The 17,669-nt window shown below is 63.2% G+C and overlaps 1 protein-coding gene across 3 annotated transcripts in view; it reads right to left on the bottom strand.

The window, feature by feature from the left end:
- PLCH2 (phospholipase C eta 2) overlaps positions 1-17,669 on the bottom strand; it is a 65,769-nt gene that overhangs the window by 23,139 nt on the left and 24,961 nt on the right. For 2 of the 3 annotated variants that reach the window (XM_043924326.1, XM_043924324.1), the window contains exon 3: positions 1,539-1,685. In XM_043924326.1, coding sequence (XP_043780261.1) covers positions 1,539-1,685 — 147 coding nt within the window. Of the gene's footprint in view, positions 1-1,538; positions 1,686-10,831; positions 10,986-17,669 lie in introns of those variants that run through there. The other variant, XM_043924327.1, reaches the window with a different exon arrangement.

The following is a 17,669-nucleotide window of genomic DNA, read 5'->3' on the forward strand; positions in this document are numbered from 1 at the left end:
GGTCATCCTTAGGGTCTGTTCCTGTGCATTTGGCAGGGTCCTTTCACAGATACCAGAACACAGGTAGCCAGCAGCCCCTCTGGGAGCAGGTGCCCTGAAGTCGGCATAACCAGGGACCCCTAGCATCGTACCCTCTGCCTGGCCCCTGCTGCCTCTACCCCCAGCGCCCGGTGCCTGCTCCCAGAGGCGGGCTCGGCACCACTGTGGGCATTACCGTGTCTGGTGCAGTAATGGTGGGCCTCCCCCACTCACACTGTGAAGGGTGGCCTCACTCCTCTGTCCGCTGCCCCTACTGCCCCCTCCTCAGGGGCTCCCGCTTCCCCTGCACCCCCTGCCTGAAGGGGGCCTGTCCTGCCTGCTTCTCCATCCAGCTCCCTGTGGCTCACATGTCCTTGGCAAGGAGGCAGGAGTTTGGGGCCCCCAGATTAGGGGATGCTGACAGTCAGGAAACAGCTGCCTCTCACCCTGTTCCTCTCTCCCAGGGACCTCTCCAAGGCCAGAGTCAGCTGGTGTCCCCCATCCCAAGCCTGCTGGCCTCGACCTACCACCCCCTCCCCAGAGGGGCCAGCATGACCCCGTCCACCTCTCCCCTCTATTTGCCATCCGGTGTCCTCATCACTCAGCACGATGTGAAGTTATCCCACCATTAGGTGGTGTCACCACCTCACACGCAAAGACCAGAATCACGTGGGCTAAGTTCCCACAGCAAGCCCAGCACAGGAACAGCACCTCCCAGTGGAGCGTAGGGGCTCCTGCCTGCACGGCTCACGGCGACTCTACCTCCCCAGGGCCCACAGAGCAGTCCCAGCCCCTTCCTCCAAGATGCCCTCCCAGGGGGCTCCACCGTGTGTCTCTCCTAGGCCCCGTGGTGGCAGCAGCTCCCGTAGCAACCACTGGGCTCAGGCCCTGCCCTGGCACGTCTTTGTCTCTCCAGCTGCCAGAGCCAGAGGAGGGGCAGCAAAGTCCCCTCTGTCACCTGAAAGGGCTCACATGTCCCTCCCTGACTCCCAGGACCCCCAGCATGGTCCCTGCACAAATCCTCACAGCTCATTACCCCCCTGACCCATCCAGACAGCCCTGCAGCCTCCATGCCCCTGCCAGCTGCTCACACCCCAGGCTGCCTGGGCCAGCCCTGGGCACCGGGTCCTGTCCTCAGGGTGCCCAGGGGGCCAGACTAAAGGTCTTTTTGCCTCTTAGCCCCTCCCAGCATCTGGCGCAGGACTGGGCATGAGTGCCACCCAGTCTCCACAGAGTCCCAGAGGATCTGCTGGGTGGACAGCAAGGCAGGGGCCCTCCCTCCCCAACTGCATCTAGATGCCACCGCAGCTCTCCAAGGCCAGCTGAGCCCGTGTTTCAGGCCTGGGGACTTTCAGGGCTCAGGGTCTTGCTCCCCCTCCCACTGCCCGTTGACTGCTCTGGGAGGGTCTCCTGCCCCCACCCCTGCCCCAGGACTGCCCCACTCACTCTTGGCCTTCTCATTCTTGCATGAGGAGGGTCTCCTGCCCTCCCCCTCTCCTGCCCCGGACCACCCTACTCACTCTTGGCCTTCTCATTCTTGCGTGAGGGCCGCCAGCGGATGCAGGAGCGATGCTCGTCCAGGAAGTAGAAGCGGACCAGGCCCTTGGAGCTGCCCCGGAGCTTCACCATCTGCGTCCCCGCCTGCATGGCGCTCATACATCGCTCCACTGGAGGCCCGCCAAGCCGCCACACAGACAGACCGACACAGACAGACAGACGGAGCACCGGTGAGTGCTGTGGCAGCCTCCTGCTCATCGCAGCCTCAGGTGCACCCCCAAGTGCTCACGGGGTGCAGAGACTACCCCCCCACCCATCAGGGCACCAAACTCGGACCCCTCCAGGGCTGCCTGTGACCCCAGGTGCTGGCCCAGGCCACAGATCCAGTCTGGGACCCTGCTCAGTGGCCAGAGTCCACACACAGTTTGGACCAGCTCTGCCCAGCCAGGATCCATGAGGCCCAGGGTGCACCCAAGGGCACAAGTCCCAGAAGGTGCTGAGCCCTCACCTTCCTCACAGGGCCTAACTGCCCCCCGACCCCTCCCTCCTCCATCCATTCAGCCTCCTGTCTGCAGCCTGCACATCTCCCATGTCCCAGGGGAGGGGATACTGGCCAGGACAGTGGCCCCCAGGGCTGGAGAGGTAGCGGGCTCCTGAAGTCCCAGGGACAGGACAGTCCTGGGCCCCCCTTGGGCCCTTCACAGCTGCTTATGGAAGGCCTAGGACCAGGAGGTGCTCTCTGGGGAAGCACCAAGTCATTAACCCACAGGATCCCCTGATGAGGGGCCCTTAAGTGGTGTGGAGGCCTGTAGCAGTGCCAGCCCCAAGAGGCAAAGCAGTGGGAGCTTCTCAGAGGAAGCCAACCTCTGTTCTTGAGCTGCAGGCATGGTGGGCTGCGGGGGGTGGGCGGGGGCACACAGCAGGGAGGGGAGCACAGGGTGGTGGGCGCCGCTGAGACACCAGGAGGTGAGGGGATGGCATGGCATTGGGGACATAGTAGCAGGTGGAGGGAGGAGGCTGGGGGTGAGGACAGGGACAGTCCAGGGGCCTAGAACAACTGGGCCAGGCCAGCCCCTCTGGGACAGACACTACCATCCCATCCTCCCCGGAGCCTCACCACAGTCAAGAGCACCCACTCTGCCAGCCTCCCAGGCTGACACCTCTGACCCCAACATGCTGGCCTTGCCCCACTGGGGCTGAAGGTGCCACTGACCCCAAAGTACCAGGAACCCCCTCAGAGAGTGTCCGGCCAGCACATCCACCAGCACCATGCCCCTGGCCCCTCCTTGCCCCTGACTCCCCCACCCCTTCCTTCCCCACTGCCCGCCTGGGGTTCAGCCTCCAGACCCTGAGGTGGGGGGGTCAGAGAGGCAGACCGGGGGATGCTGTCAGAGTCCCAAGACCCTCAGGGGGAAACCGAGGGGTTGGGAGGTTATAGGTTTGCATGGGGGGTGGTGGGAGCTCCCAGGCTTTTCACACCCCAAGGAGCAGCTCCACCCTCCTGATTCCAGTGACCCTGGGGATGGGCAGGGCTCTGGCAGGGAGGAGCAAACCAGTCCCTGCCCCAGATGACCATGCGGGCAGGCCAGCCCCCTTACCTAGTGGACCAAGCTGCCACTGCGGGGACACAGCCACGCTCCCACCGACCCAGAGGAGGGCCTCTGCCAGGCAGGCCACGGTTCCCTTGGTCCGGCTGGGGGTAAGCGGCCAGGGGACGGACATGCCCCGATGATGGCCGGGGTGGGTTCACAGAGGCCAGGGAGGACCAGTGCCCCTCACCCTACCTAGGCAGTGGGTCAGGTAGTGGCGGGCAGCCCCGGGGCTCCACAGGGCCCCCTTCTCTCCACGGCTTCTTCTTTCCCTCTTCACTGGCCTCTAGCTCCCCCGCAGGGCTGCTCCCAGGCACCTCTGGCATTGGCCTGACTGTCACCTGCTGTCTCTGATGGCCCCTGTGCCAGTCCGCCCCCCTTCCAGGGCCACGGAGGGGTCCTGGGAGAAGCTGCAAAGCAGGGTCTGGAGGTGGAAGAGCCGCAGCACCGCTGCCCACCCCGCCTACCCTCTGTCCAATCCCCTGCGCTAATCCAAGCCTGGATCCAGCCCAGCTGGCCAGAGGATTTAGGCCAAGGGAACTCCCAGCTGGGGACCGGCAGGGACTGGCAGTGTCGTTCGAGGCCCCAAGTCACCAGCCCCTACAACCGGCTGAGTAAGGACAGGCAGGACAGATGGGTGGTCTCCCTGGGGACCCAGAGAACACAGCTGTGAGGCCTGGGGTGATGATCCTCACAGGACCATCACTGGAGCACACTCTCAGGCCCTCAGAGGCAGTGTCCCCCACCCTTCCCATGCAGGAGGCCCTGCCCCAGCCAGCAGGGTTGGCTGCCTGGCTCACGACTGATCGGTCCTGAAGGAGGAGAGCTGGGCCCAGGAAGGACCAGCCTCTGCCCGCTGACTGGACACAAGGCCCAGTCAAGGCCACCCAGCCAAGGCCCAGACAAGGGTGGCTGGGTGCAGCCAAGCCCAGAAGGAGCCAACTGCTCTGTGGGCAGCTCTGGGGCAGCAGGAGAGGTGAAGCAGAGAGCACACCCTCCTCTCGTGGGCCAGGGACCGCCGGGTGTCTGGAGCTTCCAGGGCAGGCCAGCCTGGCAGGCAACAGGGCACAGGCTAGAGGGCAGAACCCCACTGAGTCACAACAGCTGACCCCAGGGAGGACCTCACGTTCCTCTTGCCCCTGGCCCATAAGCCCCAGCCACCCCGTGCCCCCACCCAGGCCCGCAGGGACAGCGACAGTGCTGGGCTGGCACCCCTGAGTCCTCATTGCCATAAACCCCACGGCTCCTGAGCGGTGCGTCAGCCTTCCCTCCCCAGCACAGATGGTCAGGGCCAGACCTGGGCCACAGAGACCGGGACAGAGGGCGCCGGAAACCAGGCAGCCTGGAACACCCGCTGGGGTCCTCATTGGCTCAATGGGGAACCTCACTGGCTCCAGTCTGGGGGTGTCCTCCCCTTCCACCCCGTCCAAGGCTCCCCGCTCAGGTCACGCCCTTGGGCTCTCAGCTGATCAAGGGTCTCCTACTACCACCACCTGGGGGCCTTGGGTCCCCATCTTCTTGGGCAGAGCCTCTGGGAGAGGGCAGGGCACAACTCCTGAGTCCCAGACTCCCTGCGTCGTCATGGCTACCCCAGGCTGTAATCCTGCACTGACCAGGCAGATGAGGTCGGGCTAATCCAGCTTCACTTTGGGCTCTGCAGCCAGGGCTCCTCTACCGCCCAGGGGACCCACACCACCCCTGATGCTCCATGAGACAGGTGGGCACAGGACTGCAGCCACTGTGCAAGGCTGCAGGACACTGAGGGGAGCCTCCACCCAGGAGCGCTGCATCACCCCCATGGTGCACCTGAGGACACTAGGTGCAAAAGCTATGCCCCAGGTAATTGCCAAGCTGGGCTTGAACCCATGACAGGCCCCAAGCCCAAGTGGCTCAGTCCCTCAAACCAGGAGGCCTGGGTCCCCTGCTTCTCACCACCCCCCACCAAGGGCACCAGGCTGGCAACACCATCTGGGAACCCACATCCACACAGTCGCCTGAGCCAATCCCACCCTTCACTCCATCAGAGTTACACTTGGGGCCCAGGACCTGAGAAACCCCCTCCAGGGTTTGGAGTCCTCTGTCCTGTGACCCTGGGGACTCTTTCAAGGCTCCTCATCCACCTTGCAGCTACTGATGGGACCGTGTATTCGCCTCTGCAATCCCCACCTCCGGGCAAGGAAGCCCAAGCCTGTCCTGCTCTGCCCCTGCACTGGCTGGGACTTGGCACCCGAGTGTGGGTGGGCATAGGGCCCAGGCCACCAAGCCAGCTCCAGGAGGTGACACGGAGCCAGCGTCTGGCCCAGCCGTCCAACCTTCTAAGGCTCAGCCTCCTGAGGCAGCGCCAACTCCCCCAGCTGCAGCCCTGGGGGACCCTGGTCAGTGGACACAGCAGACAGGGGGCGGGCACCTCCTGAGGCAGGGAGAGAGCACAGTGCCCTCGATCCCACAGCAACCCCCGGAAGAGAGGCCCCAGGGGCCCACCCCGCCTCAGCTGCTGCCCCACGGCAGGACTGCTGGCCGGGACGCCTGGCCGTGGCACCTGCCAGGAAGTGGAGGCCTCAGGCGCCTCACCTTGCCCCCGCCTCTGTTCCGCTGACTGTCAGAAGGCGGCCCCCAGCCCTCCCCTCCTTCCTTCCCCAAGCCTTGAGGAGGACGGCGGCCATGGGACACGAGCGGCCACTGCTTCGAAGAGGGAGTGCCCTCACGGTCCGGTCAGAAGCTGGGCGGCTCTGGCTTAATTTTGTTTTTACGGCCAAGATCGATCTTGTCCTAACACGGCAGCCAGCACCTCCACCTCCCCCTTAGGAAGACTGGAAAATCAATTTAATCTTCCAACAAAACCCACAAATTACACCCACAGTCTTCCTGGCGTGAGCACACACACACACACGCACACACACACACACTCATGCATGCACACGGACTCTTGCGGCGCCCGGGCTCTCCACGCGGGGCATCTGCCTTGTCCACTCGCCTTTCAGGGGCAAACCTGCATCTCCTCTCCTGCTCGCCTGCCTCCAGCCCCTCCCTCCTCTGAGGCTTCTGCACTTTCCTGAAGAACCTTTGAACAGGCCATTCCTGCATCCACTCTGCTCAGAGTGGTCAGCGACAGTGGGACACATGGGCCCAAGGCTGCTCTGGCCCTGCCCCCACTGCAGGCTCCCACTGGGTCCTCAACCCTCCGCCCTCTCCCCATACTGCATGGAGGGCCCAGCTCAGCATGCAGTGGGCGCTCAGACAGTGCTTGGCTGGAGAAGGGGAAGGAGGACAGGGCCAGTGCGCTGGGCTCCAGCGCCCACGGGGCCTCAGCCCCTGGCCGGCGCCTCCAGGAGGGAGGGACGGGCCCACTCACATATGGCGGAGATTATTTAAACGTCTAGAAGCAGCGCGTCCCCCCGCACGTCTGGGAGCCTCCTCCCCAACTATTTTTATTTTACCAGGCAGTGTGAGCTGGCGCCTTCAAGTCCACCCTCCCAGGCGAGACCTCGGGGAAGCTGTGCCCAAGGCCTGGGGGCACAGAGCCCAGGCTGGCCCGAGGGGTCCACACCAGGCAGTGGAGTTGAAGGGCCACTTCACCAGGTCAGCAAGGCCTGGGCCTGGCCCCCGACAGTCCTGGGGTAGGGCTGAGGGCTGGTGGCGGGGGCAGCTGCCGGGGAGGGAGACACTGTCACCAGGCTATGCCCTTTTCCTCCCGCTGGGCCCCTCCCGCAGGCAGGCAGCTCGGTCCTCCAGCACAAAGAGGAGCCTTTGGTTGGCGGGGGCCTGGCCCGGATGTCTCACCCAGCTGGGCAGTGAGGAGGGTCAGTGGGGGCAGGGGTGAGCGGCCAGGCTCTGCTCTGCCATCTCGGGCTGCTTCTGACTACCAGCCCTCTGCTAGCCTGCGCACTGGATCTCAGGAAGCTGGGGATCAAGAGTGTTCTAGAGGATGGGGACAGACTGACGGCCAGCCTTGCCCCATCCAGCAGGCCAGTCGGGCTGAGCTTGTCCCTTCCACCTGCCCAGAGGCCCTTGGTGCTCCTGCTCTGGCCGGGGACAGCAGCAGCCTCCCTACCACCCTGCTCCCTCTGCAGCCGGTGGCCCAAGTTCCCGCCAGGATCAGTCCCAGGAGGGCCTGCGGAATCTTTCTGTCCACCAACCAACAGAAAGCAGAGCCGAAGCACACACGGGGGTCGAAGCTGTCCACAGCTGTCCCACAGCCTCCTGTGGCAGTGGGCACGGTGGACAGGACACTTTCTGGGGCAGGGGGTGTCCGGCGCCCTGCACCTGCACCCTGGAGAAGCCCCTTACCACACAGTGTGCCCCCACACTGTCCTGGAGCCATCTGAGCACCACCGTTTCCAACATTCAGCCTTCCTCTGCCCACATAGCAGAACCGGAGTCGCCTCGCACCAGCCAGGGACAGTGCCAGCCCCGGGTCCCCTGCCCGGCTATAGTGGTACTCATCCCATTCCACAGATTTCTGGAGAGGACTCCTCTAGCAGTGTTCATGATCTCCAGCCCCCAAACGCACCCCAATGCCATGTACTGAGGGCTCCCAAGTCTCCTCATGGCATCACTGGGCAAGGCTGTGAGGCCATGTGGGCCAGCACACATCAGGATGGGTCCCGGGGAGCCACCGGGAGTGGCTGGAGGGGGAGGGAGCAGCTCACAGCGGCACTGGAGGGGGGGCACTTTCCTGAAAAGTCACCAGATGGAACCTGGCCTACCTGGGGGGAGGAGAGGAAACTCCTGCCGTGCTGGGGGTGGGGGGGCAGCTCCAAGGGAGGGGTCCTTGTGTACTGACGAGCCTGTCCTGCCCCCACCCCATACCCACCCAGGCCCCGTGGGGAGGCCGCACAGCAGCTGTGGGCTGGATGGCCCCCAGGCAGAGTGGGCACAGAGCCACAGAGAAGCAGAGAAACAGAGGACACCCGGGCCCGTCCCCCAGCCCAGCCACGCCTCCCAGCCAGGGCACTGGCCACCTCCAGGCAGCTTCCTCGAGAACCCTGGGGCCTGGGCACTGAGAAGATGTCCCAGGATCGGACGGGCCCCCAGAGTCTGACTTCCTGAAGCTGCCCACCCTCCCCACCAAGGGCTGGCCAAACAGCCCACTCCTGCCTCCTGCTCTGGGGGCCCGGTGGACCCCATACTCATACCACTTGCTGACCGAGGGGGACACTGAACCTGTCCCACTGGCAGGGCCACCACAGGGCCCTGACCTCCAGGAGGAGTTTCGGAAGGAAACAGAGCTTGGCTGAGGCAGGCCGAGGCCTGGGCCAGGCTGGGTCCTGTTCAGTGTGAAATAGAGACCACCCTGAGTCACCTTGAAGCCTGTCTGTGGGTCCCTGGATCTAAGCAGGCTGAAAAAACCCCCGGGACCTGGTTGCGGGGTGACTTCCTCATGGCTCGGAGACTTCCTGGGCCACCATGCCTGTGTTCCCCACCCTTGGGACACAGAACTAGAGGGGGTCCAGGGGTCCTGGTGCAATGGGAGCAGGTGGACTCAGAGCTGCTCACCCCCCCTTGGCTGACCCACCTTGGGCCCCTCCACGCAGGCTGCCCAGCGGGGGTGGAAACCCTGGCCCACTTCCTCTCCCCACACTTCCCAGGAGTGGGGAAGCAGCCTGTCCTGGGGAGGGAGCCTGCTGTCCCACCTGGAGGCCCACGCCCACTGGCCTGCCCCACACAGGAAGGCCGTCCAGCCGGTGGGAGCCCACGTAGCGGAGCAGAAAGTGAAGTCCCGGGTAGAAACAGACGTTTCCGATTACTCATACCCCTCCTCAACGCCCCTCCCACCACAGCCCTCAGTGAGCGTGGAGCTGGCCTGGGCTCAGCACAGGAGGGGCCCCGAGCCCCTCAACCACCCACCCCCAATCCCACCCCAGGAGAGGAGCACTTCCCGGTGGGAGCCGGGCCTCTGACGTTCCAGGAGCCCCAAACCACCGCCATCCGCTCATTAGCTGGGCAGATGGAAGCTGGACCCAAAACTCCAACCATCTGCTCCATCCTCGGCTGCACGTTTGAGGCTGTTCTCTCCCCGGAGAGGGACCCCAGCAGAGAAGGGCCAGGCTGCGTGCCCCCCAACTTGGCCAAGCCCTCTGCCCAGAGGATGGGGCACGGAGGGTGGGCTCCCAGTGGGTCCTGCTATTGACAGCCCACTCCCCTCCCAGGACCAGTCTCCTCCCTTGCTGGTGGCAGACCCTGGCCATGTCGGGGCTACCTCGACCTTGAGGTCTTGGGGCCACGTGGCAGCAGCCACACCCACACAGTCTGCAGGCGGGCACCCTGTACCCTGAGGCTCTGAAGGAGGCTGGGCCAGGCCAGAGCTCCCCGCAGGTCAGACTGGCAGGAACACGCTGGGTCAGGCCCTCCCCAGGGACCACCCACCCATGGGAGCCCTGCCCTGCACTGGGGGCTGCGGTCAGGGAGTGGGTGCTCCCAGGGTGGCATGAGCATGCAGCCAGGCCAGGAACTGTACCACCATTGCATCTGTACCACCAGCCACACTGTCCTCCACTCATAAAAGGTAACTCAGCTCGGGGGAGTCGGGGGAGGGACAGGAGAGGGGACAGGCAATCCTGGAGCAGCCACATGGGCCAGGCACACTCTTCTCAAGGCCACCCTATGCAGGCAATCCCATGCTGCCCTTCTCTTCCACGAGAGGCTGAGAGAGGGCCAGTGCCTTGCTTGAGGTCACACAGCTCATCAGAGGCACCACCAGGGACCCATGCTCAGTCTGCTGGCAATAAAGCCCCTGTCTTCTACACAGGCTCTCCAAGGCCCTCCCCCCAACCCTGGCCCTCCCTCATGCCCATGCCAATCAGAGGGCAGAACAAACTAGGTCTAGAACAACCGGATCCAGACAAGTCACCAGAAGGCTGCTCCTGCTGTCCTTGGAATCCCAGCCCTTAACTTAGAATCCCAGTTCTTATGTTGTCTGGCCAGAGTCACTCCTGCTGCAGCCGTGGGGCTGGCCCCCTTCCCTCCCTGCCTCTCCCACCCCTGATCCAGACCAAGTGCTGCACTGGGGACACACAGAGACCCTCTTTGGAGAAGTTCTGTCCATCCCATCCCTGCAGGATAGACCCCGACACCCAGCACTTGGCCCCTCTACACTCAAGTTCCTTGTGCCAGGAAGCTCCGGGCAGCCTCAGAGGACTCCTGCCACCCCTGCTGGCTTGGGTTGTCTGCCCGGGGCAGTGCCCAGGCCCCTGGGTCAACACAGCATGACAGATTTGAGCAGGAAATCGCCCACATAGGTGCCAGAATTCAGCAACAACGGGCAGGTCCCTCAGGCAGAGGCTACCGCTGCCCTGTCCATGGTGCTGATAGAGGGTTGGGACTGCCTCCACTGCCCTGGATGGGGGTGGGGGTGAACAGGCTCAGCCCCAGGGTCCTTCAGGTCAGGACACCCCAGATTTGCACCCCCACCAAGGTTGCTGTCCACTGGGAGCAGGCTGGCAGTCAGGGACTGTGTTGGCTCTGCCAGGCACCTCTTCCCACTGCCCATGGGAGTGGGATGCCAGCACAGGTAGGGACGATGTGGGGCCAAGGGGCGAGCAGAGGGGGGGATATGCGTGTGTTGGTGTGAATGGGATTGCCCCAGAGATCTTCGATCAGAGTGGGAGGTGGGTGGGAGTCAAGCATTGCCCACGTGGGGTCAAAGGGTCACCAATGGGCATCTCAGCACCCGGTCCTGGGCTCTGGAGCTGACCGCAGCCTTCCTCCAGCCCCTCCCGACCCCTTACCTTGGTCCCGGCTGAGCCCGCCAGGGTCCCCAGGTGCTTCCATGGACCGCAGGCGCCACCCCCACCGCTACCGGAACAGCTTGAGGGGTCCCCAGGCAGCGTGCTGGCCCCGTGAGTCCGTCAGAACCGGGCGCCCCTTGCGCGCCCATGCCCGATCAACGAGCTGAGTGCTGCCAGAGCTGCCGCTGCTGCCGGGACCGCCCCTCCCGCGGGAGCCCCGCCCGCCTTAACCCTTCACTACCACTGCCACGGCCAGGCTGGGAACCACAGAGAGTGGGACGGAGCACCCCGGGCAGGGGTGGGGGTGGGGGTTGGCATGAGAAAGACACTTCTCCAGCAGAGGCTCCGGGCACCACCCCTGGCTGTCCCTGACCTCACTCCCATCCTCTGGGCCAGCCCTCCTACCAGAAGGGGCAGCTGCATGCAACTGTCCCAGGAGCCAAATGTGGCCCCAGCTGGCATCCCCCGACATCACTGCACAGCCCCCTCCCAGGCAGGTGGGCTGGATCCAGGACAAGTCACTCTGCCCCACAAGGGGCCCCCATGAAGGTTCAGCACTTCAGGGGTGACATTTCACTGGCTGTCCTGGTGGGGGTTGTGCAGGATGACAACAGTGGGGGTCCAGGAGCCCCTGGTGACAGCCCAGTCTATTAGCATCCAAATCCCTCCTGTCCCCTCCCCTGCCTACCAAAGTCTGTGGGGTCTGGGAGGCGGTGGGGCTGTGGGGTACCAGAGAATAGTCCCCTAGCATGCTGCCCAGGGCAGGCCCTGCCAGGAGCCAAGCAGGGGCACAGTCTCAGGAGGACAAGTGTGGAGCAACACCCCGCCTCAGCCCCGACCCCCAGCAAAGCCTGCCTCTCTGGCAGTGCTCCAGTTTGACCTACTGTAGCACCATCGCAGGGAAACAACACTTCCCAGATCAACACAAGAGGTTTCTCTCCCTCGGGTGCTGCTTTGAAAGCTGCTGCTTCTGCCCGAAGCCCCGTCTGACAGGGCTGACCCACAGCCCAGGGGCATCCTGGGGAGGTTTACAGGGATGAGGGAGCCCGGCCTGGGGCCAGGCAGGCAAAGGGCCTGAGCAGGAGGACTGGGGGCTCCTCGGGGCTCTCTGAGCCACTGCCTCCCCAGGGGCTGATGGCTTCCTGCCAGGCGAGGCCCCCAAGTACGGATGGGGAATGGAGCCACATGGGCTGTCACCACCACCACCTGGACCCTCCCCAGGGAGGGCCCAGGGTCACCTGCCCGGCCCCCTGAGAGGGCAGGGAGCAAAGCGGGGAGAGGCAGTCCAGCAGCCACACCTGGGCTTGGTAAGTCCGGTCCCCACTGGGGATGGGCCAGCAGTCCCAAACTCTCAGAAGGGGAGAAACCGGGGCAGGAAGGGAGGAACAAGGGAGAGGAGATGACAGGCTAGACCAGATCTGAGATGGAGAAAGTGCCAGGTGGGGGACGGGGGGCAGGGGTGTTGGGGAATCACAGGACCCTGGGGGCGGGGTTCTGGAAAGCCCAGCACGTCTCCCTGGAGTAGACCAAAGGCCCCTTAGCCCTCCCCTGCAGAGCAGCCAGATGAAACTCAAGTTCAGGTTCTAATGAATAATCCATCGGTGTCGCCAGCCCCGCCCACTGAGCTCAGCCCAGCGAGATGATTTCCGTTACTGGGGCCTGCGATTAAAGGCGGTGATTAAAAGCTGCCTGCTGCACATGTTAATTTGCTTAAGATTCTGATCTCCTAAATCTCCTTTCTGGGCATTTAAGCAAAATTCCGCCTTTGGGAGCATGTGATGTGGCCTGGCTAGTGTGGATGGGGCTGCACGTGGAGGAAGGGCCACCAGCCTCCAGTTCAGGAGTTTGATTTCCTTCTTGTTTGAAGAAGCAAACAGGAGGACAGTCAGGTGATGGGGAGTGGGCACAGGGCCCCTGCCCAAGCCCCCTCTCTGGGGTGGGTGCCCTGTGCCCCTGAGCCTCAATTCTGTCCTCCAGGCTGGGCGCACTGCCCTCTCCCCCACCCCCCTCCTATGTGTGACACTCCTGCTTTGGGATCAGGCCCGGCTGCCTCAACCTGCTTCGGCTTGACTGGGGGACCAAGGGCCTTGCTTGGGCCTGGGGTTACAAGGAAGGAAGGGGCTTCCCAAGCCCTGGGGACAGAACCAAGACCTGGACACCCAGAGCTGGGCGGTGCATTTGGCCCCACAGGTCAGAACAGTTGACGAGGACCAAGCCCAGCACTGTGGCCCCTCTACCCCACTCTCTAGGGCGGGGCCGCATCCCAGCTCTAAAACGCTGTCTGGCAGGGGCTGGTCTGAGGTTGGATCTGGTCATGAGCTCCAGTTGGGTTCAAACTTCAGTGCCCAAGCACTGCTGGGAGGAGTCAGGAGACTGTGCCCTAAGACACGGGCGCCAGCCTGAGCCTTGGACCCAGAGCCCTTGGTTTCCAGGCAGGCCTGCAAGTTGGGCGGACCTCACATGCCACCTTGGTTTCCCTACCTGAACTGGAAACACTGCACATGTGTCCCCATGACCAGACTCTGGATGGGGGCAGCCACTCACTACCAGCTCCTGATAGCCAGGGCCACCTCAGGACCCTGCCGAGCCCATCCTCCCCGCCTCAGGCTCCCTGACCAGACCTGAGCTGGCCCTGATCCCCCACGACATGCACCAGGGGTCGCCTCCTGCTAGCGCCATGCTCAGTGTCATGCGTGTATACCGCCATCACCCCTGACCCTACAGTGTCTCCACCTAGCTCTGTCTCTGCTGGGGGTGGGAGGCTCTAAAGACTGGAGAGACTCCGAGAGGCGCGGGGCCGCCCAGGGTCTCAGAGGGCAGAACCTGGTCCCCAACTCCCACGGCCCACCAGTGCCCTTCCACAGCCTAAAACCCACCTCCCACTTAAGAGTTTCACGGTTTACTTAAAGGGGATGGCACAGCCCCTGTCCTGTGGTCCTGCCAGAAGAGGTCCTACAACCTCTGATCCCCAAAGATGCATCAGGCAGCCTGTCCCTGAGCAAGGTTGGAGACCTGGGCCATGACCAGGACAGAGTCTCTTCGGGCTCAGGGGACCCCTAATGGCCTATGTGAATGCACATGTGTGTGCCCCGGGGCTAGAGGGTACCCCTGTGCACAGCCTGTGGCAGCCTCTACCTGACCCTCCGGCCTCAGCTACCCCATCTGTAACTGAGGAAGTTCCAGCAGTTCTGAGGGGGTGGCCAGCCTGGAGCCCCAGCTGAGACCATGGATGAAGGTCTGGAGGGCAATGAGGAGCAGTGGGCACCAGGAGGGATTGTAGCTGCAGCCAGGCCATCTTGTGCCACAGGTCCAAGTGCGACACCCCTGGTGGGGGCCACCGTGGGAGGAGCCCAGCCCTGAGCAGTGCCTGGGCTGCAGGACAGCTGGGTAGCCTGGGCGACAGTGGCCATGGAGCTAGATGGCCCTCAGGAGCAGACAGCCTTGAGGAATCGCCTTCCCACTGGTGGAGTAAGAAACCCTCAGAGACCTTCACAGGGCACCTCAAGGTTCCGGCTTCCGACTCCTACATGAACCTCCAGGGAGATGTGCCCCAGGACCCTCTGCAGGACACCAGCGTGCGGCCACAGCCCGGTTGCCTGTGAGGCTCTGCCGAGGGCCCATAGTCACCAGGGATCCAGCGCACAGCAGAGAGGCCCTGGTGGGTCCCTGATTCTGCTTCTCCAAGGCTGCTTCAGAATATCCCAGTTAGCAGGGCCCTCAAGGCACCAGGTCCAACGTCTCTTCTTTTCCACAAGGAAAACCAAGCAGAGGGGTCTCACCCAGGGTTCACGGCCAGGCAGAGGCAGAGCAGAGACCAGGACCTAGGTCCTGCCCCCAGGCAGCACCCCGTCCAGATGGGTCACCCCAACAGTTACACTGGCCCCTGCTGCCGCCTCCAGTGTGGGCGCCGTGGCCCAGCGCGCACACGCATGTCTTAATCACCTCTGCGAGGAGTCGAGCGCTTGTTTAAAGATGGAAAGGAGGCCCCTTGGGCAACAAGGCGGTACTGACAGCCCCGCTGCTGGGAGTGACACAGCCCAGCAGCGGCACTGGGGAAGTTTTATTAATTATTCAACAATGAAACCAATTTAGTGTCGCTTTCTTGGTTGGTTTGAGAGTTCTGTAAACGTTACGGCTTCTGTTAAGGGACTGAGAAGCCCGGGAGGCCTTCATGGGTGGCCTGATGCACCCACACCATCTTAGATACGCACTCAACACACCAGTACGGGCTGAGCAACATCCTGCCTTGGGAAGTAGCCAGGGAGGCAGAGGCAAGTGGCACACGGAGGCCAGGCAGGGGTCAGCCCCGCTGTCTGGGCCCTGAGATGTCCCCCTATGAAGATTTCCTGCTCCCTCAGGCCCTGATCCATGGGGTCACCCCTGTGATGAGCTGAGCCCAGGGCTTGGGCCTGAGGTTGCAGTCACAGAGAGCACTTGGCCTGGCTGGAGAGGACTGGCCAAGAGCAAGCAGCCTGACCAAGCTGCCTGGAGTGACCACAGCTGCCCAGAGAGACCATAGGCCATGGGAGGAGACGGGGGCAGGGTGTGAGGTAGCAGTGAGGTGTGTGGCCATCTCAGGCCAAGCTCCAGAGAGCATCTGGGAAGATGACTGAGAAAGTGGAAGCCAAGGAACCAAGAACTGGGCAGAATCGTGGGGTACAGGGTGAACAGCCCAGGAGACCCCGACACAGACATCCTGGGTGGGAAGGGTGCTGCTCTGGGCCTAGCATCCCCACCACACTCCACCCCCCACACTCCCACGCCAGCTCCCTACAAGGGCATGGACCTGCCTTCTGGGGCCCCAAGCCCGGCGGAGCCAAGCGACCCTTCGAAAGGAACATCGTCGCTCGATCCCCAGGCAGGAGAGGGATAAACAGAGTCACACACAGCAAGGAGGGGCTGGGTTTGAGGTCGGTGGATTCAGGGGGCAATAGGGGCGGTGGAGTCCCACTGACAAGGGAGGTTCCCATCGCCACAGCCGCCTCAAGGGTCACCGGGCAGGATGAGGGCCAAGGCCCCAATATGGCCAGATCCCTAAGACCTCAGGTCAACCCGTGGGAGGAGGCAGGAAAAATAGGCTGGCAGAGAGAGGAGGACATAGACAGCGGGGAGGAAGAAGGAGTTCCCAGAAGGTTTTGCCTGAATGGCCAAGGCCACACCCTCACGTGCAGGCCCCCAGCTGCCCAGGGGCCCGGTCCCCACTCAGGCAGGGGCACCGCAGCCATGACACACATCCACTCACCTCCCCCCACCCTTCCCCTGGGACAGTCTTGTGCCTAGATCACCAGAGGGGCCTGGCGAGGTCACTGGGTCAGGGCCCAGCCCCAGGCTGCTGCGGCCCCCCAGACACAGCCCACGGGAACAGCACTGTCCTCACTGCCTGGCGTTGCCGCCCTGCACCAACCTGACCTAGATTCTGCACCCTCATGCAGAGCTGGGCAGAGCCATGGCCGCCTGGCACCAAGCAGTGGGCTGGTTTCCAGGCTAAATGTGGCCGCAGAGCCGCTGGCCCAGCCCACCCAAGGCAACCCCCAACACCCCAGAAGTGGCCTACCATTGATCCCATAGCAGGCTGGTCCAGCCCCCAGGACCTGGGCGTCCTCTTCAGCCTCACCAAGCTGTGCACCATCTTGGCACCTGTGTGCCCCTGGGCACGGGGACGGAAAGCCACTTGGCCACTTGCATCAACTAAAACTATACACATCTTTGAAATTAGAAGCACGTGCATGCCAAGCCCAGCCTTTGGCCACCAGGCCCGCAAGCCTTGGATATCCTCCTGGGTCAGAGAGGCACAGGTGGCATGCATCCCCATGCTCTGGCCACATTCGGCCACCCGTGCCCCTGGGCTGTCCTTCCTCGCTCTTCCCCCGACCTGTTCCACTTCTACACACAGACCCCCATCCCAGCCAACAGCCAATGTTTATTAAGCACCTGCTGTGTGCCAGGCATTGCGCTTGGGGCTGGGAAGGGAGTGATGAGTGAAGTGGAAGCAGCCCATGCCCTCAGGGAGCTTGCGGTTCAGGGAAGGTGGAGGAGTGGCCAGGAGTCCCAGGTTCCTGGGAGAGCCGTGGGTTGGGTATGCAGAGTAGGGGACCCCTGGAGCCTGGCAGCGTTTGCAAACCCTGGGAGAGGACAGGTCACTGCACTGGCGGTGGGGGGGCGCGGGGGCGCCTCTGACAGGGGTGGGGAGCCGCTCCTCAGGCTGGGCCCAGACTGGGCAGAGATGGGGCTGAGGGCACAAGGAGGCCAGAACAGAAGCAGAGATTTCAGCTGGACCACATTCACCACAGTGAGATGAGTTCTGGGCCCAGGACCCAGCTCAGGGCACAGAGGAGTCAGAGGGGGGTGAGTGGGGGTGGGGATTACTGGACCCCTCCTTGGCCATCAGCTCCCACCCTGCTCCCACCAAGGACAAACAGACAGTCCTGTCACTGGTGCTGGCCTGAAACTGTCCTCTAAACGCTGCCTGCCCCAGTCTTCCCGGAGGTGCAATTTCATGTACAAATTATTTCTAAATTTACTCCATTGCTATATCCAGACGGCCACTTGCTGGGTGTTCATTGGTAGAATGGAAACCATTTAAAAATCCTGGGCACTAGCACATGCATCTCCAACCACAAAACTGAATAAGCAAATTAGAAAGCGTTTACGATGAGGGTAGAGTCTGTCCTGATGACTTGTAGGGGGAAGGTGAGGCCACTGGAACAGGGCCAGGAGGGAAGGGCTCACGGTTTAGCCCTAGGGGCTCCAGGCATGTGGAGAGCACCCTGCAAGCTCGCGGCACCCACCAGATTCCCAGTTTTCCCGCAGCACATGCTGAACTCAGTCTGGACACAGA

Source organism: Cervus elaphus, chromosome 14, assembly GCF_910594005.1.
Source record: "Cervus elaphus chromosome 14, mCerEla1.1, whole genome shotgun sequence".
Lineage (NCBI taxonomy): Eukaryota > Metazoa > Chordata > Mammalia > Artiodactyla > Cervidae > Cervus > Cervus elaphus.